General features: G+C 36.3%; 1 protein-coding gene across 3 annotated transcripts in view; it reads right to left on the bottom strand.

Moving 5' to 3' along the window:
- Csmd3 (CUB and Sushi multiple domains 3) overlaps positions 1 to 15,476 on the bottom strand; it is a 1,148,052-nt gene that overhangs the window by 29,661 nt on the left and 1,102,915 nt on the right. For all 3 annotated transcript variants that reach the window (XM_006993205.4, XM_042265493.2, XM_042265494.2), the window contains 4 exons: positions 8,095 to 8,274; positions 6,989 to 7,162; positions 2,665 to 2,838; positions 496 to 569 (listed from right to left, as the gene is read on the bottom strand). In XM_006993205.4, coding sequence (XP_006993267.1) covers positions 496 to 569; positions 2,665 to 2,838; positions 6,989 to 7,162; positions 8,095 to 8,274 — 602 coding nt within the window. The remainder of the gene's footprint in view (positions 1 to 495; positions 570 to 2,664; positions 2,839 to 6,988; positions 7,163 to 8,094; positions 8,275 to 15,476) is intronic.

Raw genomic sequence — 15,476 nt, 5'->3', positions numbered from 1 at the left:
ATCTGAATAGGGTAAAATACAACCATAAAGCAGTTGTAATTTAAATTTCCCTGCTGGATAAGAATGCTGAAGACTTTTTCACATACTGATTGACCAATTGTATTTTTCACATTGAGAATCATCTATTCATTAGCTCATTCCGGTGCAAAGAAGAATGAAATTATGACATTTGAAGAAAAAGGATAAAATCAGAGAATATTATACTAAACAAAGTCCAACTCTGACAAATAATACATATTTTCTTCCATATGTGGAGTCTGGAATTAACCAGTGTTCGTATGTGATGAAACAGATAAGCTATACATGTTATGAAATCATAAGGCAGAATCTATGTGGATGAAGGAAGGAAAGTAACAAGAGGGAGATTAGAGATAAGGGGTGTAGTAGGGCTTTTGAATAAGAATAAATTGCAATAATATATATATATGAAAATATCAAAATGTAATATATTTCATGCTATACTGTACAGAAAACTAATAATAAAATAGAACCTACTTGAAATCCAAATGTGTTGTTTTGAGATCCATGCCTTGGTACCCCAGGGTTTTCACAGGAGGTCCTAGTGGGTTCTAAAGTGAACAATTAAAAAGATAACACTTCTTTATGAACTAAAAAAAAATAGCTGAAACCACACTCATGGAACTTGTGCAAGTCCCAGTCAAAGAAAATCCCACCGTGGAGATGGAAGCTGGGGACACAATCCCAACCTTAGCAATGTAACTATTAGCAATCATTAGCTGCTTAGAGAGGGAGAAATAATTTTCTCTAGGAAGGTAACCCCTTGAACATCAGCCAGGCTCCACTAAGTTCACACTTCCAAGAAAATGTGGGCAGTACAAATTGGTCACAAGGGTCATACAAAAAGACATTAAGTTGTGTGCGGGTGGAGGGATGGTGGATCTTAGAATAGTTGAGAAGGTGAATATGATCAAAATACACTGTGTTAGCTTAAATGACAATGCCTTCCAGAATCACAAACATTTGAAAACTTGGTCCCCAGTTAGGGGTGATGGTTGGGGAGATTTTGGAGATGTAGCCTTGATGTCTTGACATACCTAGTGAAGTCACTGGGGGTTTGCTTTGAGAATGTAAGTAGTCAACTCACTTCTGGTTCACTCTCTCTGACTCATGCTTGTGACTCAAGATCTGGACTTCTGCTCTAAGACACCATGTATTGCAGAATATTCCTTTACACTGTGTGAAGATGTGTCACTGTGACTGGTTTAATAAAGAGCTGAATGGCCATTAGCTAGGCAGGAAGAGGTTAGGCAGGACATTTGGGGACAGAGAGGCTCAGAGAGGAAGAAAGTGGAGTCACCAGCCAGATGTGGAAGAAGCAGGGTGCGTAGTACAGAGGAAAGGTAACCAAGTCATATAAAAAAATGCAGATTTAAAAATATAGGTTCGTTTAAGTTATAAGAACTAGTTAGAAACAAGCCTAAGCTAAGGCCAAGCTTTCATAATTAATAATGATTCTCCATGTCAATTTTTGTGAGCTGATAGCCCAAAGAAAAATCCATTTACAACCATGCCTGCTGTTTGTTGTCCTACCTTCCTCAGCCCCCAAGAAGGACCCTATCCTTCTTCAACTGTAAGTTCAAATAGGTTTTTTGTTCTATCAGTTGCCTTGGTCATTGTGTTTTCTCATACTAATAGGATAGCAATTAATATACAAGTACAAAGAACTAATAAAAATCTTTATACAGAAAGGTTATAACAGGCACATTTCTCTAATGCATATCAATTTTAAATAATCATGGATTTAGCAAATGTGCCCTTGGTAATAATAATGAATGTAATACTAATAGCACCTCCCTAGCGAGCAGAAGCTTGCTAATCTTGAAGCATAAAAGAGAGAGAGAATGAGGCTAGATAGATGGTTCAGTGACTAAGAGCAAATATTGGCTAACAAAGAACCTGATTCAGTTCTTACCATAAATAAATCCAGCCTCTCACAACATCCTGGAACTCTAGCTCCTGGAATATCTGACAACTGTGACCTCTGCTAGCTCTGCTCTCACACACACATACCCACACACAGACACCCACACACATACATAATTCAAGTTGACTTCATTTATATGCATTATGTGGTTTTTGAACTTTTAAACTTTTCATCAGAACAAAGTACTTGATACCAAAGCAACTCTGTAGATGAAAAGTTAAAAAAAAAAAGGGCTGGCTATTCAAGAAATCAATGTATATGAAACATTTGCTTCAGATAGAAGGTAGGGTAATAGTCTCCTAAGAAGCAAAAGCAGTTAATGGAAACAGGATTGATAACTTGGACGGTACGGACACTTGTATGTCATTTACTTTAGGGAGGTTAGGGCTGGTCATCTATGACTGTTTGCATGGCAGCTACTTGGTGAATTTCTTTAAGTGTGGTATATAGTGTTAGGATGGAAGATATATATGTACTGTCATTCAAAAACCTATGTTTTGGAGCAAGTTTCATTTTATATGAACATGATTTGTTGTTTAGCTTGAAAGGATAAAGATAAGGAGAAACATATACCACTTATATTCACTTTCAGTATTTTCTAAATATAATTTCCCCCCATCTTAGCCACTTACATTTTTACATAGTCAGACAAGCATTATATGTCCCTTCCACCTCTTACTGTTCAATCACAGAGCTTAGCCAGCCTTTATGAGTGTTACCTATGCAGTGAGGTGACGAGCCACTCCAAGTACCGTCAGTTTGACAAAATCTGGTGCTTGATCCCACTAGTATGAAAGGAGAATTGCAGCTGAATGAAACCTCAGACTGATATATAAAGCTTTTGCCTTCTCGTTTTCCTTGGGAAGGTATGCCAGGATCCCCACAAAACTTTGCTAGAAGTCAAAATGGAGACACATATCACCAAAATAATAAATGCAATAGAGTAAGTAATTCTCAAAAACAATGAAAATTAACTGAATATTATGCTAACCTAATATCTATGATAGCCTACCCCAGTGAAAATTTTCAATTTCTTTCTAATTATAATGTTTAAAACATAATATTTAGGTAATTAGTCTGATTGCTCTGTGTAGCATGCTACTTAGTAAATGCCAGATGCTTTGAATTTTTGTTGATTTAAATTGATCAGAATCAAACAATAAATCTCTAGCTGCACATTGCAAAGCTGTACTCTACATATGGTTCACAGGTAGCTCCATTAGCTGTAGTAATTAAGGCAAGATAAAGCTTGTACTGCTTTTCACATATGCCTGATTGTACATACACACACACATACACACACACACACACACACACACACACACACACACACACGTGCACATGCATACACATACATATTTGCAAATGCACAACCATACAGATACACATGCACACATATACACACACAAACACATTTACTTACACTCAAAAAACCCACATGCACACACGTACATGGTATCTGCTTATTGTACTCTAAGCACTGAAATATGTATCCTAATATATATCTTTGAAGGGCCAGGAACTAGAAGTTAGATAGCCCAATGACCTAGGATAGAACCTAATACAACTAAAAAAGAAAAAAAAAAGAGTCCATGAAATGATTCCTAATGACATTCTGCTATATTTGTTGACTAGAGCCTAGCTTAATTGCCATCAAAAAGGCTTCATCCAGCAACTGAGGGAAGCAGATCCAGAGACCCACAGCCAAACATTAGGCAGTGTTCAGGAAATCCCATGGAAGAGGTACAGGAAAGATTCTAGGAACCAGAGGGGCAAAGACACCACAAGAACAAGGCCCACAGAATCAACTAAGCGGGACTCGTAGGGGACTCACAGAGACTGGAGCAACCATCAGGGATCCTGTATGGATCTGACTGAGGTCCTCTACATGTAAGTTATGGTTGTGTAGCTTGGTGTTCTTGCAGAACTCCTAACAGTGGGAGGAGTGGCTCTGTCTGAGTCTTTTGCCTGTTTTGAGACCCCTTTCTTCCTACTTGCCTCATCCAGCCTTTATGTGTGGTATGTGCCTTTTGTTATATAGTAGAATACGTGCCTAGTCTTATTGTAACTTGTTATATCATGTTTGGTTGATATCCCTGGGAAGCTGGCTCTGTTCTGAAGTGAAACAATGGAGGAAGAGAGGATCTGGGGGAGAGGAAGATGGATAGGAGAGAATTGGAGGAAAGGAGGTTGGAGAAACTACAGTCAGGATGTACTATATAAGAGAAGAACAAATATATAGATAGGTCATAGGTAGGTAGATAATAGATAGATTTAATAAAAATTGTTTTTTTCTGATTCTTTCATGATACTGACATATTCAACAGGATTTTTATTGTACTGTATTTGTGATAGTTAAATATTTCTATTTGTTATTCAACTTCATATATTCATCTAATTTAATATCATAATTTTCTCATTTGGGGTTCTAAATATTTTTCTATTGTTTTGTTTTATTCCCCATTTATTTTAATACCTTTGGTTGAATTTGCTCTTTGAGATTTTTAAAATATGCACTGAGTATATCCTGAGTGCTTGGACTTCCACCCACTCTAATCTCCCTTCTAAACCAATTAACAACATTCACAGCTCTTTCCTACTTTCATATTTGTGTCTGTGGATGTGTTGATTGATTTTGAGACCCACAGAATTTAACCAAAACTTCTTCTGCAACAATAAGTTCAGAACTCTCCTTCAAACACTAGTAGTTTCCTAGGAAGGTACAAAACTGATGATATAACTGCACCTTCCTCAGAACCTGTCAAAAGACAATATTTCAACAATGTGCTATAGAGAACCTTCCTGACTCATAATTGCCTATTGATAGGACCACTCTTATGTATGCCTATATATATACAAATATCTTAATTGTTTCCTCTTCAAAATATTGATAAAATATGTAAGAGAAAAATAGGCCTGCTCCTTATGTTAGTCAAAGTTCTCCAGAGGAACAGAGTTTAAATTATTAATTCATATATATTAATTTACATAATTTATATGGGCTATATATTGGAATAGCTTACAAGCTGTGGTCCAGCTAATAAAACAATGGCTGTCTACTAATGGAGGATCCAAATATCCGATAGTTGTTCAGTCTACAAAGCTGGCTGTCTCAGTGGGTCTTCAGTATGCCTCAGAACCATGAAGAAGTAGGCTCTAGTGCCAGTGAGACAATGGACTTGCCAGGGAGAGTGAGAGCAAGCAAAGAGAAAAAGCTGCTGCTTCTTCCATGTCCTTTATATAAACTGCCACCAGAAGGTGTGGCCCACAATAAACATGCAGCTTTACACCTTAAAAGATGTGGGTTAAAAGTGGGTGTTCCTACTTCAAATGATTTAATTTTAAAAATTCCTACCCACACAGGTGTACCCAGTCACTTACATTTTCATTTATTACAGAAGTAGTCAAGGTGACAATCAAGAATAGTTATTGCAATTTGCAAAACAACATATGTATGTGTGTGTGTGTATATATATATATATATATATATATATATATATATATGCATATATAATGTAATCTTCCAAGTCCCTTTAGTGTTACTTGCATGTATATGCTTTTAGATCTGACCACATAGTATTGAACAACCATTCAGGGCATATTTACTAGAATGGCTTACAAACTGCAGTCACGCTAGGAAAGCCATAACTGGTGATCAACAGAAGATGCAATAATACAGTAGCTGTTCAGTCCAAGGCTGGACATCTAAGCTGGGCTTCAGGATGCATCAGAATCCCAAAGAAGTAGGCTAGAATGCCACTAAAGGAATGGACTTGCCAGCAAGTGAGAGCACACAGTCAAGAGAGGACAGCTTCAGTCTTCTATCTTTCATGGCGGCTGCCGCCAGAAGGTGCGGCCCAGATTAGAGGTGCATCTTCCCATCACCAAAGAGCCAGGTTAAAATAGGTTTCCCCACTTCTGATGATTTATTCAAGAAAAAAGAAACCTCTCTGGTGTACTGAGCTGCTTGCATTTTAGATAATAATGTAGCCAAGTTGACAGCCACTTCTTTGTAAGAAATTCAAATCTTGTAACACTGGGGAATGTTAATTTTCTACAATAACCAGTGAAGAGACCAACTTTATAGGATTATAGGATATCTAAAAAATTAATTAGATGAATCCACTCAAAATATTTTTTTATTTAAGACAAGCACTATTCTAGACTTTTTTAAGCATCTGGGTGTATCTATATACTGAAGAATACATCTCCAGGAGCTTTTAATTCATTTTTGAAGGAATCAAACAACTGTCATAATTAATAAGTAAAGAAGAAAGGTCACATGTAGAAAGGCAATTAGTGAGAAGATGAGGAAAATAGATAGAAGGAAGGATATTTAAGTCTTTGTGTGTGGTGGGAAATGAATATTCATTTCAAATAACACGGCAACATTACCTGAGCTTCAGTTCAGACTGTATTGGTTACTGCCTATGTGATCTCAGGCTGCATAAAAACTGGGTCCTTAAATGGTGGCAGAATAACCCCTGTTTGTTCTCACAATCTTGCTTCCCTTTATGACTTTAGGTGTCATGTGTGAAAATGTTGTGGCTGAATACCCTCACTGCAGTGTTCTGTAATGCATAGTAGAAAGGATACATGGAAAACGATTGAGACAAAGTTAGCCCTGTTATTTTTGTATAGTTAATAATTAAAAGTGAGTATATAAGTATTTCCTCTGCTTCCTCCTTCTTGTTTCAATTTTAAAAAATTACTAATTCAAAGTGTCTCTCCATCACCCCCTCTATCCTAGTAATGGTTCTTAAGATGGTCTCTAAAGGCATTTTAAAAAAAGAATAATTTAGAAAAAAATATTGAAATAAAGCACCTTTCTTCAAATATTTTGAGTCAAACTGGAAGGAATATAATGACTAGAATAAAGGAAAATAAGCTACATTAATGAAAATTGACTTTTTAAGATTAAATCTTAATTGTGGATTTGTAGGGAGTTTTACTTCTCTGGGTACAGCCTAGCAAATTTGAAAGGTTTATGCAGCAAATGTTACTTTAAAACATTATGGTTATTATAAAAATTTTCCTACTTACGTAAGCACTGCGGGACCTCACCACTCCAGGTACCGTTACCTACACAGGTCAGAACGGCAGGAAAGGACAGCTCATATCCTGCAGAACAGATGTAGCTAATACTAAAGCCCCAGTCGAAATTTGTTCCTTCCAGCCTTCCATTAGAGATCTGGGGAGGAGTTGAGCAGGTAACAGCTGCAATTACATTAAAAGTAATTAGACACAGCTGTTGAAACACCCTCAGTGTGAAATAAATAAATAATTATCATTAAGAGCTGCATATGCGCTATTTAACCTTTTGGAGGACAATACAGTATGGCATGTTTTATCCTCCTATTAGTCTTCTTGAAGGATCCCTAAAATGAAACCCTGGAGGAGGATGCTTGCTACATTGGCAGCATAATGGTTCTCAGTTCTTTGTACAAAACGGCAAGCTTCCTAATATTGAAGGGGGAGACAGAGCAGGTGACCTTCTTTCCGGTATATTGCAAATGATGACAATCATGTATCTTACATAAAATTATTTCCCATGGACCTTGTGAGGCTGATGAGCTGGGTGCCTTGGCTGGATTTCAACTCAGCATGGAAACTGGGGGATTTAGAAGCAGTTTTATAGCATTTTTTTCAAGTACAGACAAACTGTGTCTGATTACAGTATTCAGTGTGCATCCTGAAAACATGCAGATTCTTATTTTAAAGCCTATTATCATATTTGTAAATATATAATTAATTTTGAATTTATAAGTTTTCTTAACTTGTGTTATGTTACCCCTGGGGAAGATTCATGTTGGAAAAGTGTCAGGTATGAGGGGAAAAGAGAGGTAACACACTTCTAAGCAGGAAATGAGAAGGTTCTATTATGATGACTAACAATAGGGAGAAATAAATTTTTGTGTAGTTTTGGAGCCTGTCCTGGATCTTGCTCTATAGACCAGGCTGGCCTCGAACTCACTATTTTAAAACATCTGCATGTTATATGAGAACTTTAAAATAAGAATATCTCATATTTTAGTATCAGAAAAAAGGAACAGAGTAAGTATATACTTAAATATATATTAACTTCGCTTATAAACAGAAAATCATGCAATGATTATTACTTTGGAATGTTGACAGAACTATTTTCATACCTCTACACGCTGGCATAACTCCACTCCATGTGCCATTAGTTGTACACATCCTGACACTGGAACCATTTAACTCCATAGTATAGCCTGGCTGGCACATGTAAGAAACATTTTGCCCAACCACAAAATCATCTCCATATCTCAGTCCATTGGCTGGTATACCTGGGTCTCCACAACTGATGACTATCAATAACAAATGAGAAAGGCAGACGGTTAACATGGCCCATATTTAACATCAAGTAGTAAGCATAAGCTCAAATATATATGTAGGGAAAAGAGCTACCATGCTCATTTCTAGTCATAAAACATAAGCATATTTAATGAACACATTGGCAGGTCTTGATTATAATCAGGAATACTTATTATAGATGTTATGCATGTCATCCGGAAATTGTCACCTAGACTTCAAAAGATCTTGATTAAGATGTCATCCTGTTATAGGAAACTATGTCACTAAGCACTTTTAACTTGCATTGTGTGTGTGATCATGCAGAAACTTCATTAAGACACTGGAATGCAGGGCAGGCAAGGTGGCCCAGCAGGTACAAGTCCTTGCCATCAAGCCTCATGACCTGAACTCTATTCTCAGAACCCACATGTTGGAAGAAGAGCACTGATTCCTCCAAGTTGCTTCTAAGGTACAAACATGGTACTGTAGCATTTGTGCATCCCCATGGATACATTAAATAAATAAATAAATAAATAAATAAATAAATAAATAAATAAATAAATAATACATTAATTTTTAAAAGTTTGTTATAATAAAATCAGATTTTAAAGACATTTGATATCTATGTTTCTATCTGTGGCCACATTTCTCATACCAAACAGTTCATTATCAACTTAGGCTGAAAGACTACCATTAAGAATTTACAGTCCCTATTGCAGAATGAATGTGCCAGGGGTATTATGGAAATGGCCTTGGGAATTCAAAGCTTTTGTTTTATTTTATTGAAGATAGATTCTTCTCTCATACAATACAAACGGGCTAGGTGGGACACAGAATGGTTTCTGGTTATAATTCTCCCTGCACTCCTCCCAGTTCCCCACAAACCTCCCCTTTACCACCGATCCACTCCCCCTGTTTCCTCTTCAGAAACAGCAGGCCTTCAGAGGTGACAGAGAGCCAAACAGGAGAAAACAAGACCTAGTAAGACAAGTCAAAAGCCCTCCTATTGAGGCTGGAGGAGGAAACACACTAGGAAGAAAAGAATCCCAAGAGCAGGCAAAGGAGTCAGAGATATACCAGTCCCCACTGTTAGGAGCCCCACGGAGACACCAAGCTAATAGCCATAACATATACATACAGGACTCTATAGCATTGACATCTAGGAGGAAGACATTGCTTTGCTGTGTCATGAACTTTAGTTAATATATTATTTTGACTGTCCACATTTGCGCTCAATTTCACAAGGAAAATGGAAACTAGTATGGTGAGGACCTTTATCAAACAATGACATTGCTGCCAATTCTTACACTGGCCTCACAAGTAGAAATGAAAATAGGGAACCTAGACAGAGCAAGGGACACAAGGCTGTGACGATTTGATAGACCTGAACACTATCTAGGTCGTGGGTTAAAGACAATAACCCTCAGCTCATGCCCATTATCCCAGGGACTTCAGTTACAAAAGACAAATTAAAAATGAATAGATCAGAAACTGTGATAGCTATCAAAGTGGACTAAACTCTAATACAGAATCCTTATTCGACATAGGCTATATATTGATTTCAGCGAGGTCTTGGTCTGGCTTTCTGAATATAAAATGATTCATTTAAATTGTTACCAAAAGACTTTCAGAAACACTTGGGACAGCTGGGCAGAAGAGACAAACACACAAAAACAGTTCTTAGGATGTCCTAAAAGTGCAAATTGTTTTCAAGTATGATTTGGAAAATGAATTGGTTAATAGATTTCAGACAGTTAAGAGAAAGTAAAATGCAAACTAGGCTGATCATCATATGCAGATAAAATATCACCTCTTATGGTTAATCCTGACTGGCTTATCAAATCATCTGTTTGTGGTAAGGTAAAAAGTTTGCATTGGTAAATACTTTCCAGAAGGTCACTCTCCTCTATTGCCTGCATTCTTTTTAAATTCATTTTCCTAATATTTGAAGGTCATTATGATTAAGTTTTACTAGTTTTCTACTAAGATTGATTAATGTCAAGATTTTTTATGTATGATTCTATTTTGTAGGAGTCTATGGATTTTAAGAATATGAATATTGGCATTTAAATTGAAGAATAATATGTAAGACATCTCATATATAATCCTTTGCCTTGCAAGGTAGTTGATAACATTCCAACTCATCAAGTTTAACCTAAATTATATTTTTAAATTTATATCAAGAAAACTTTTCTTCCAGTGATTATCAAAAAGAAAAAAATATTTTAGTAAGGTACAACAGAGTTTTATAGGAAACAGATAATCTTGTGCATTACCAAAATACTTTTTATATCTTCTAAATTTACCACTATATAAAAATGGCTAAAGATATTAATTTTTTAAATTGTATTTCTTTAGGTTACTTCATAGTTTCACCCAGATTTTTAATGGAGAGGATATTAACACAATCATCCCCAAAGTCTTGTTTTCTGGACAGGGCCTTTTGCAGAGTGAATTGGAATCTTGGCTAGAATGAATAGCCATGGGTTTGCAAGGGCACACGAGCTAAGATGCATCCACCACTCAAGAAGACAGCAGGCTTCCTTCCCTGGCACGGAGCAGGAACTGTGCACACTGTGGCAGCAGCATTAATGAACATCTGACAATAAAAGCTTCAGAAGGGTTTGTTGGGTGACTCCCTAACAAAGCAAAGGCCAGTGGAAGAGTCAGTCTCCAACAGCAACACTCTTGGTAAATAGCACCTGCTTGGCAAGTCAATTCATTCCCTACCAGCTTGTTTGCAGCTACCAAAAGAGGCTTTGGTCTTTGTAGGCAAGACCTTAGAACAGTACCTCTTTAGGGCTTTACCCTAAAATTGGAGACATCAATATGCCATGGTAGATGCTGTGGGTTTTCTCTCTTGTGAAATCAGCACTGTGTTTAGGACTATCTCCTAAAAGAAGAAGAAAAAAATCTCAGAGAGATTTCATTATTCTGGGTTTGTGACAAGGATCTGGTAAGAACCATTATCATGCTGGTTGTTGAGAATTAACACCCTGAGAATCCTCATCACTCAACTTGATCTATTAAATGTACTGTCTCTGTCTCAAGTGTATAAGACCTGCCAGATGCACATCACTGGGGATTGGTCATTTTGGAAATAGAAATCCTAGTCCCATCTCTTGGTGTAACTTCACCATTAAGATTCCTCTGCTCATGTTGCATGTGATTTGACTGTGTAAACTTGATTTCTGGATATAACCCTAAACCCACAAGGAGAAAACTAGTGGTGTTGAGAAAGTTCTCCCTCAGCACTGGCTTAATAAGGACATGACTGCAGTTACAGAAGGAAGAATGCTAGGGAGGAAGAACTTTTGTTCAAGAGAAGTACTTTCAGATAGAAGTTCATTAAAAGGGTCATTTGTCACACCATCTATAATCTAATGTTAAGGCTTAATAATTCAGGCAGAATTTTCTTGGGTACAGCCATTTTGCTATGTCACAACATGGGAGAGGAGGGCATTTCCATTATTACTGAATTACAGTAATTTCAAAAGTATTTCTGCAAACCATTCAAATGCCTAAAATGCTTCTCAGCTAACTTATCCTTATACTGAACTAGGAGTTTTGAAGCATAACAAAGAAGAGAGAGAGAGAGAGAGAGAGAGAGAGAGAGAGAGAGAGAGGGAGGGAGGGAGGGAGGGAGGGAGGGAGGGAGGGAGGGAGGGAGGGAGGGAGGGAGAGACTTTGTGTCTTTGTGTGTATCTCTGTGTGTGTGTTTGTGTGCGTGCGTGTGTGTGTGTGTGTGTGTGTGTGTGTGTGTGTGTGTGTTGTTTGATAAGAGCAAGCATATTGGCAAAATCAGCCAATTAGGAAAGTCTTAAGTGGCATTTTGACTGGACTGCCAAAGTTACTTGTGAAATATTAGACATTGGGAAACATTCCTGTGGACCTCTGTATATCAGTTTTTGGAGGTGATGCCCAATGCTAGTATGCATTCCATGAATGGGTTTTAGTAGTCAATTCATAGGAAATTTGATTCTACTATATGCCAATAGTTATTCTTATGTTTCATCTTAATGTATTTTTTGCAAAATATTTCAACATAAATTAAAAATAAAACATGCTAGTATTATGCCTAAAATTGGATCCATCCTCTAATTTAGATTTTTTGGGGACTCTGTTTGCCCAATAATAGACAAGAGGAAAAAATTAAATTATCAAACTTTTGAAGTATAATGAATTGAAATATAACTCAATATTATATGTTATTTTTTACCATATATTTTATTATTTACCATAAAACTTAGAAAAAGATAAATTAACAAATATGTTTTAAGGGCACTATTGACTTTCCTAAGAGCTACTAGTAATTATTCCTCCTACAAATAATGAACTTCTGTCATGTCAATCTTAATCAAACTCCAAAAGACAATGTGCTGGGTCTAACAATCTCCTTACCAGTGACTGTGTTTGGGCTTCAGTGGCACTGTATGCCATTCATTCCCACTGACTGGTCACTCTAAAACAGTCTCTTGAAAGAAATGCAAATTTGTTGTTGACTTATGCAAAATTTACTTCACATGTTAAAAACAGTTTCAGTGGTTATGAAGAAAGAGTTATTTGGAAAGACTATTGTGCAAAACACATGACCATTTGAAATGAATAAAATAATTCTGTATAAATTGAATTGTAATATGAATAGGAAATACAAATTAGAAACTTTTGTGAGGAAAAGGCTATGAATTAGTATGTTTAGTGTTTTTATGGCTTATCTGCCTTGCTCTGATATTATTTTATTATTATATGCTGTGTATTCTTTACTATTGGAATGAAGAGAGAAAAGAAAGAAAGTCAATAAAACCAGAGGAAAAACACAAAGTACAGGATCAGATGGAAACACAAGAACACTGCTTCAGGCGTAGAACACACGAGATTAATCTTAGCTGCTACAGTTACTGGTTTACCATGGCAAAGAAAGTCACCCTCACATACACAAATTACTAATGTTTCCAGTGTGAACTAGAAATGATAATGGTACATTTTCAGGAACATGATTTTTAAGGAGAGGGGTTATGTTGAGCAGTTAACCACAATTTAAATGGTAAATATTCAATAAGACATTAGTACTTGTGAACTGTAATATGAACCAGAATAGAAAGAGAAGTTGAAGGTTTTTTACTTGTATGTTTGTGTGTACCTGCATGCATGCACATAAGCTTGTCCATGCACTGTTGTTTGAACATTTGCTTCCATGCACAATTTTTGTAGAAATTTATCTCACCCCAATGGAGTACTATAAGAGGTGGGGATTTCACAGAGGTGCCATGTGAGGGCTCTGCTCTCATAGATGGAATTAGAACCATGTCACAGGGTTTGGATTGGCTAGAACTCTTTGTTTTCTGCCTTCTGCTACTGAAGGTCAAAAGCCATATTGTAAGAGAGCAGCTGTCACTAGACATGGAATTTGATGACTACTTTATCTCAGAGTCCTGAGCCTCCATACCCATGGAAAAGAAACCTATGCTTTTTATGAATTACACAATTTCAGATATTTTCCTAACACTGTGGAAAGTGGTCATCTTAGCAAATTGACCATTATTCTTATGAGATCAGATGAGTTTGAATGCAAGGGACTAGTTGATTATTGGCATTCCTTCATAAAAGGAGGTGCAAGGGAAGGGTCATTGGACCATCAACTGATAGCTAAGCCACTCCCTAATGTACCTCATAGCCCTTGGTATGCAATTCTACTTTAATTGTATGTGGTTATTTGGCCTGGGTTGGTATTGAGAGCATGTAGAATAAACACTTGATAGGCTTGAGGAAGCTAACTGAATGTATTATATCTATGGAGCTACAAGGAAGTCATAATCTATGCTGGGTAAAGACTTTCCAGCGCAACTGCTTTGAGTTCCTTATAAGGAACGGATAGACATTGTTCATTCTCACAAAGTGAAAGAATTCCCACAAAATACAGTTACATAATTAAAGTATTTGAGTTTTCATAGAATTTTGCTGTCAGGTGTGATTTAAACACTCAATCAAGTATTTTAATTTTTTCAATGCTAACTTTAATTTGTTTAACATTAATTCTTAAGGCCTTGATTATAGTTACTATAAAAAGCAATACCTATAAATAGCAAGTAAGGTAAATCAAATGTATTAAATCATATTTGATTTGAATTTAATTATTTTGATATATTAAATAGTAATCAATTTAAATGTTTTTTTCATAAATGATAAAAAAATGTTTAGAACAGACAGTAGTCCAGAGGTCCTTGAATACTGCCATTTCTCCAGTTTTTTTTTTTTTTGACTCATGCAATGCAAGTCTAGGCTATTATCGGAAGTTATAGGACTCTAATTAAGAATCACTGTCCATTAATAATAAGAAATATGAAACATAGATTCTAATTCAATTACATTTCCACGTAGAAATCCTAATAGTCTCTTAGTTGTTTTCGTTGTAGAATTTTAGACTGATTAATTTTCACTGAAACCCCTTTGCTTCTTTCTTAGAGAAATTTTTTTTCTGATCATGGTTAAGGTTGTTATGAACAAATTAACCATATTGTGGCCTATACAGTGGTCAACATGTAGCAAATCCCCAGCTTTAGTAAAATTGACTGTTGAATTACATTGTTTAGCACAATACTTTTCTTTGAAGTATTAAAATAACAGGATGGATGTTGTAATTTCAATCCAATATTTGAAATCAGCCTAGCATTTATTACATAATTTTTAATATTTTCCCCTCATTCTACTCATCTCAGTTTTCCCCACCTTCCTCCCCATCAAGATCCATCCCTTTCTGTCTCCCCTTGGGGAGGAAAAAAAGGCAAGCATCTAAGAGACAACATAATACAAGTTATCATAAGATAAATCAAAAAACAATTTGGAAAGAGTCAAATCAAGCAGAAGGTGGCAAGTCCAAGAAAACACACAAGAATCAGTGATAAACTTAGAAATGCACTCATTCACAAACTCAAGATTCCCACAAAAACATCAAAACTGAAGCCTAAAATATATGAAAAAGAATTGTAGGAGTTTAAGAGAGAGGAAGGAGAAGAAGAGAGAGAGAGAGAAAGAGGCTCCTCTGAAAATGCCTTTGAATTTGTTTCTTTTGGTTCTCTCCTCTTGGGCATCGGGCATACTCATTCTGAGATAAAAGGAAAACATGTACTATAAAAACAACAAACCCAACATTTAGTCAAGCATGGTCTTCCATGGATGTGTTGGTTAAATACTTGCTTTCTCCTACTGCTTTTTTTTT

The sequence above is a fragment of the Peromyscus maniculatus genome, chromosome 20 (genome assembly GCF_049852395.1).
Source record: "Peromyscus maniculatus bairdii isolate BWxNUB_F1_BW_parent chromosome 20, HU_Pman_BW_mat_3.1, whole genome shotgun sequence".
Taxonomy (NCBI): domain Eukaryota; kingdom Metazoa; phylum Chordata; class Mammalia; order Rodentia; family Cricetidae; genus Peromyscus; species Peromyscus maniculatus.
Note: the sequence above shows the minus strand (reverse complement) of the source record. Positions and strands in the feature narration are given on the sequence as shown.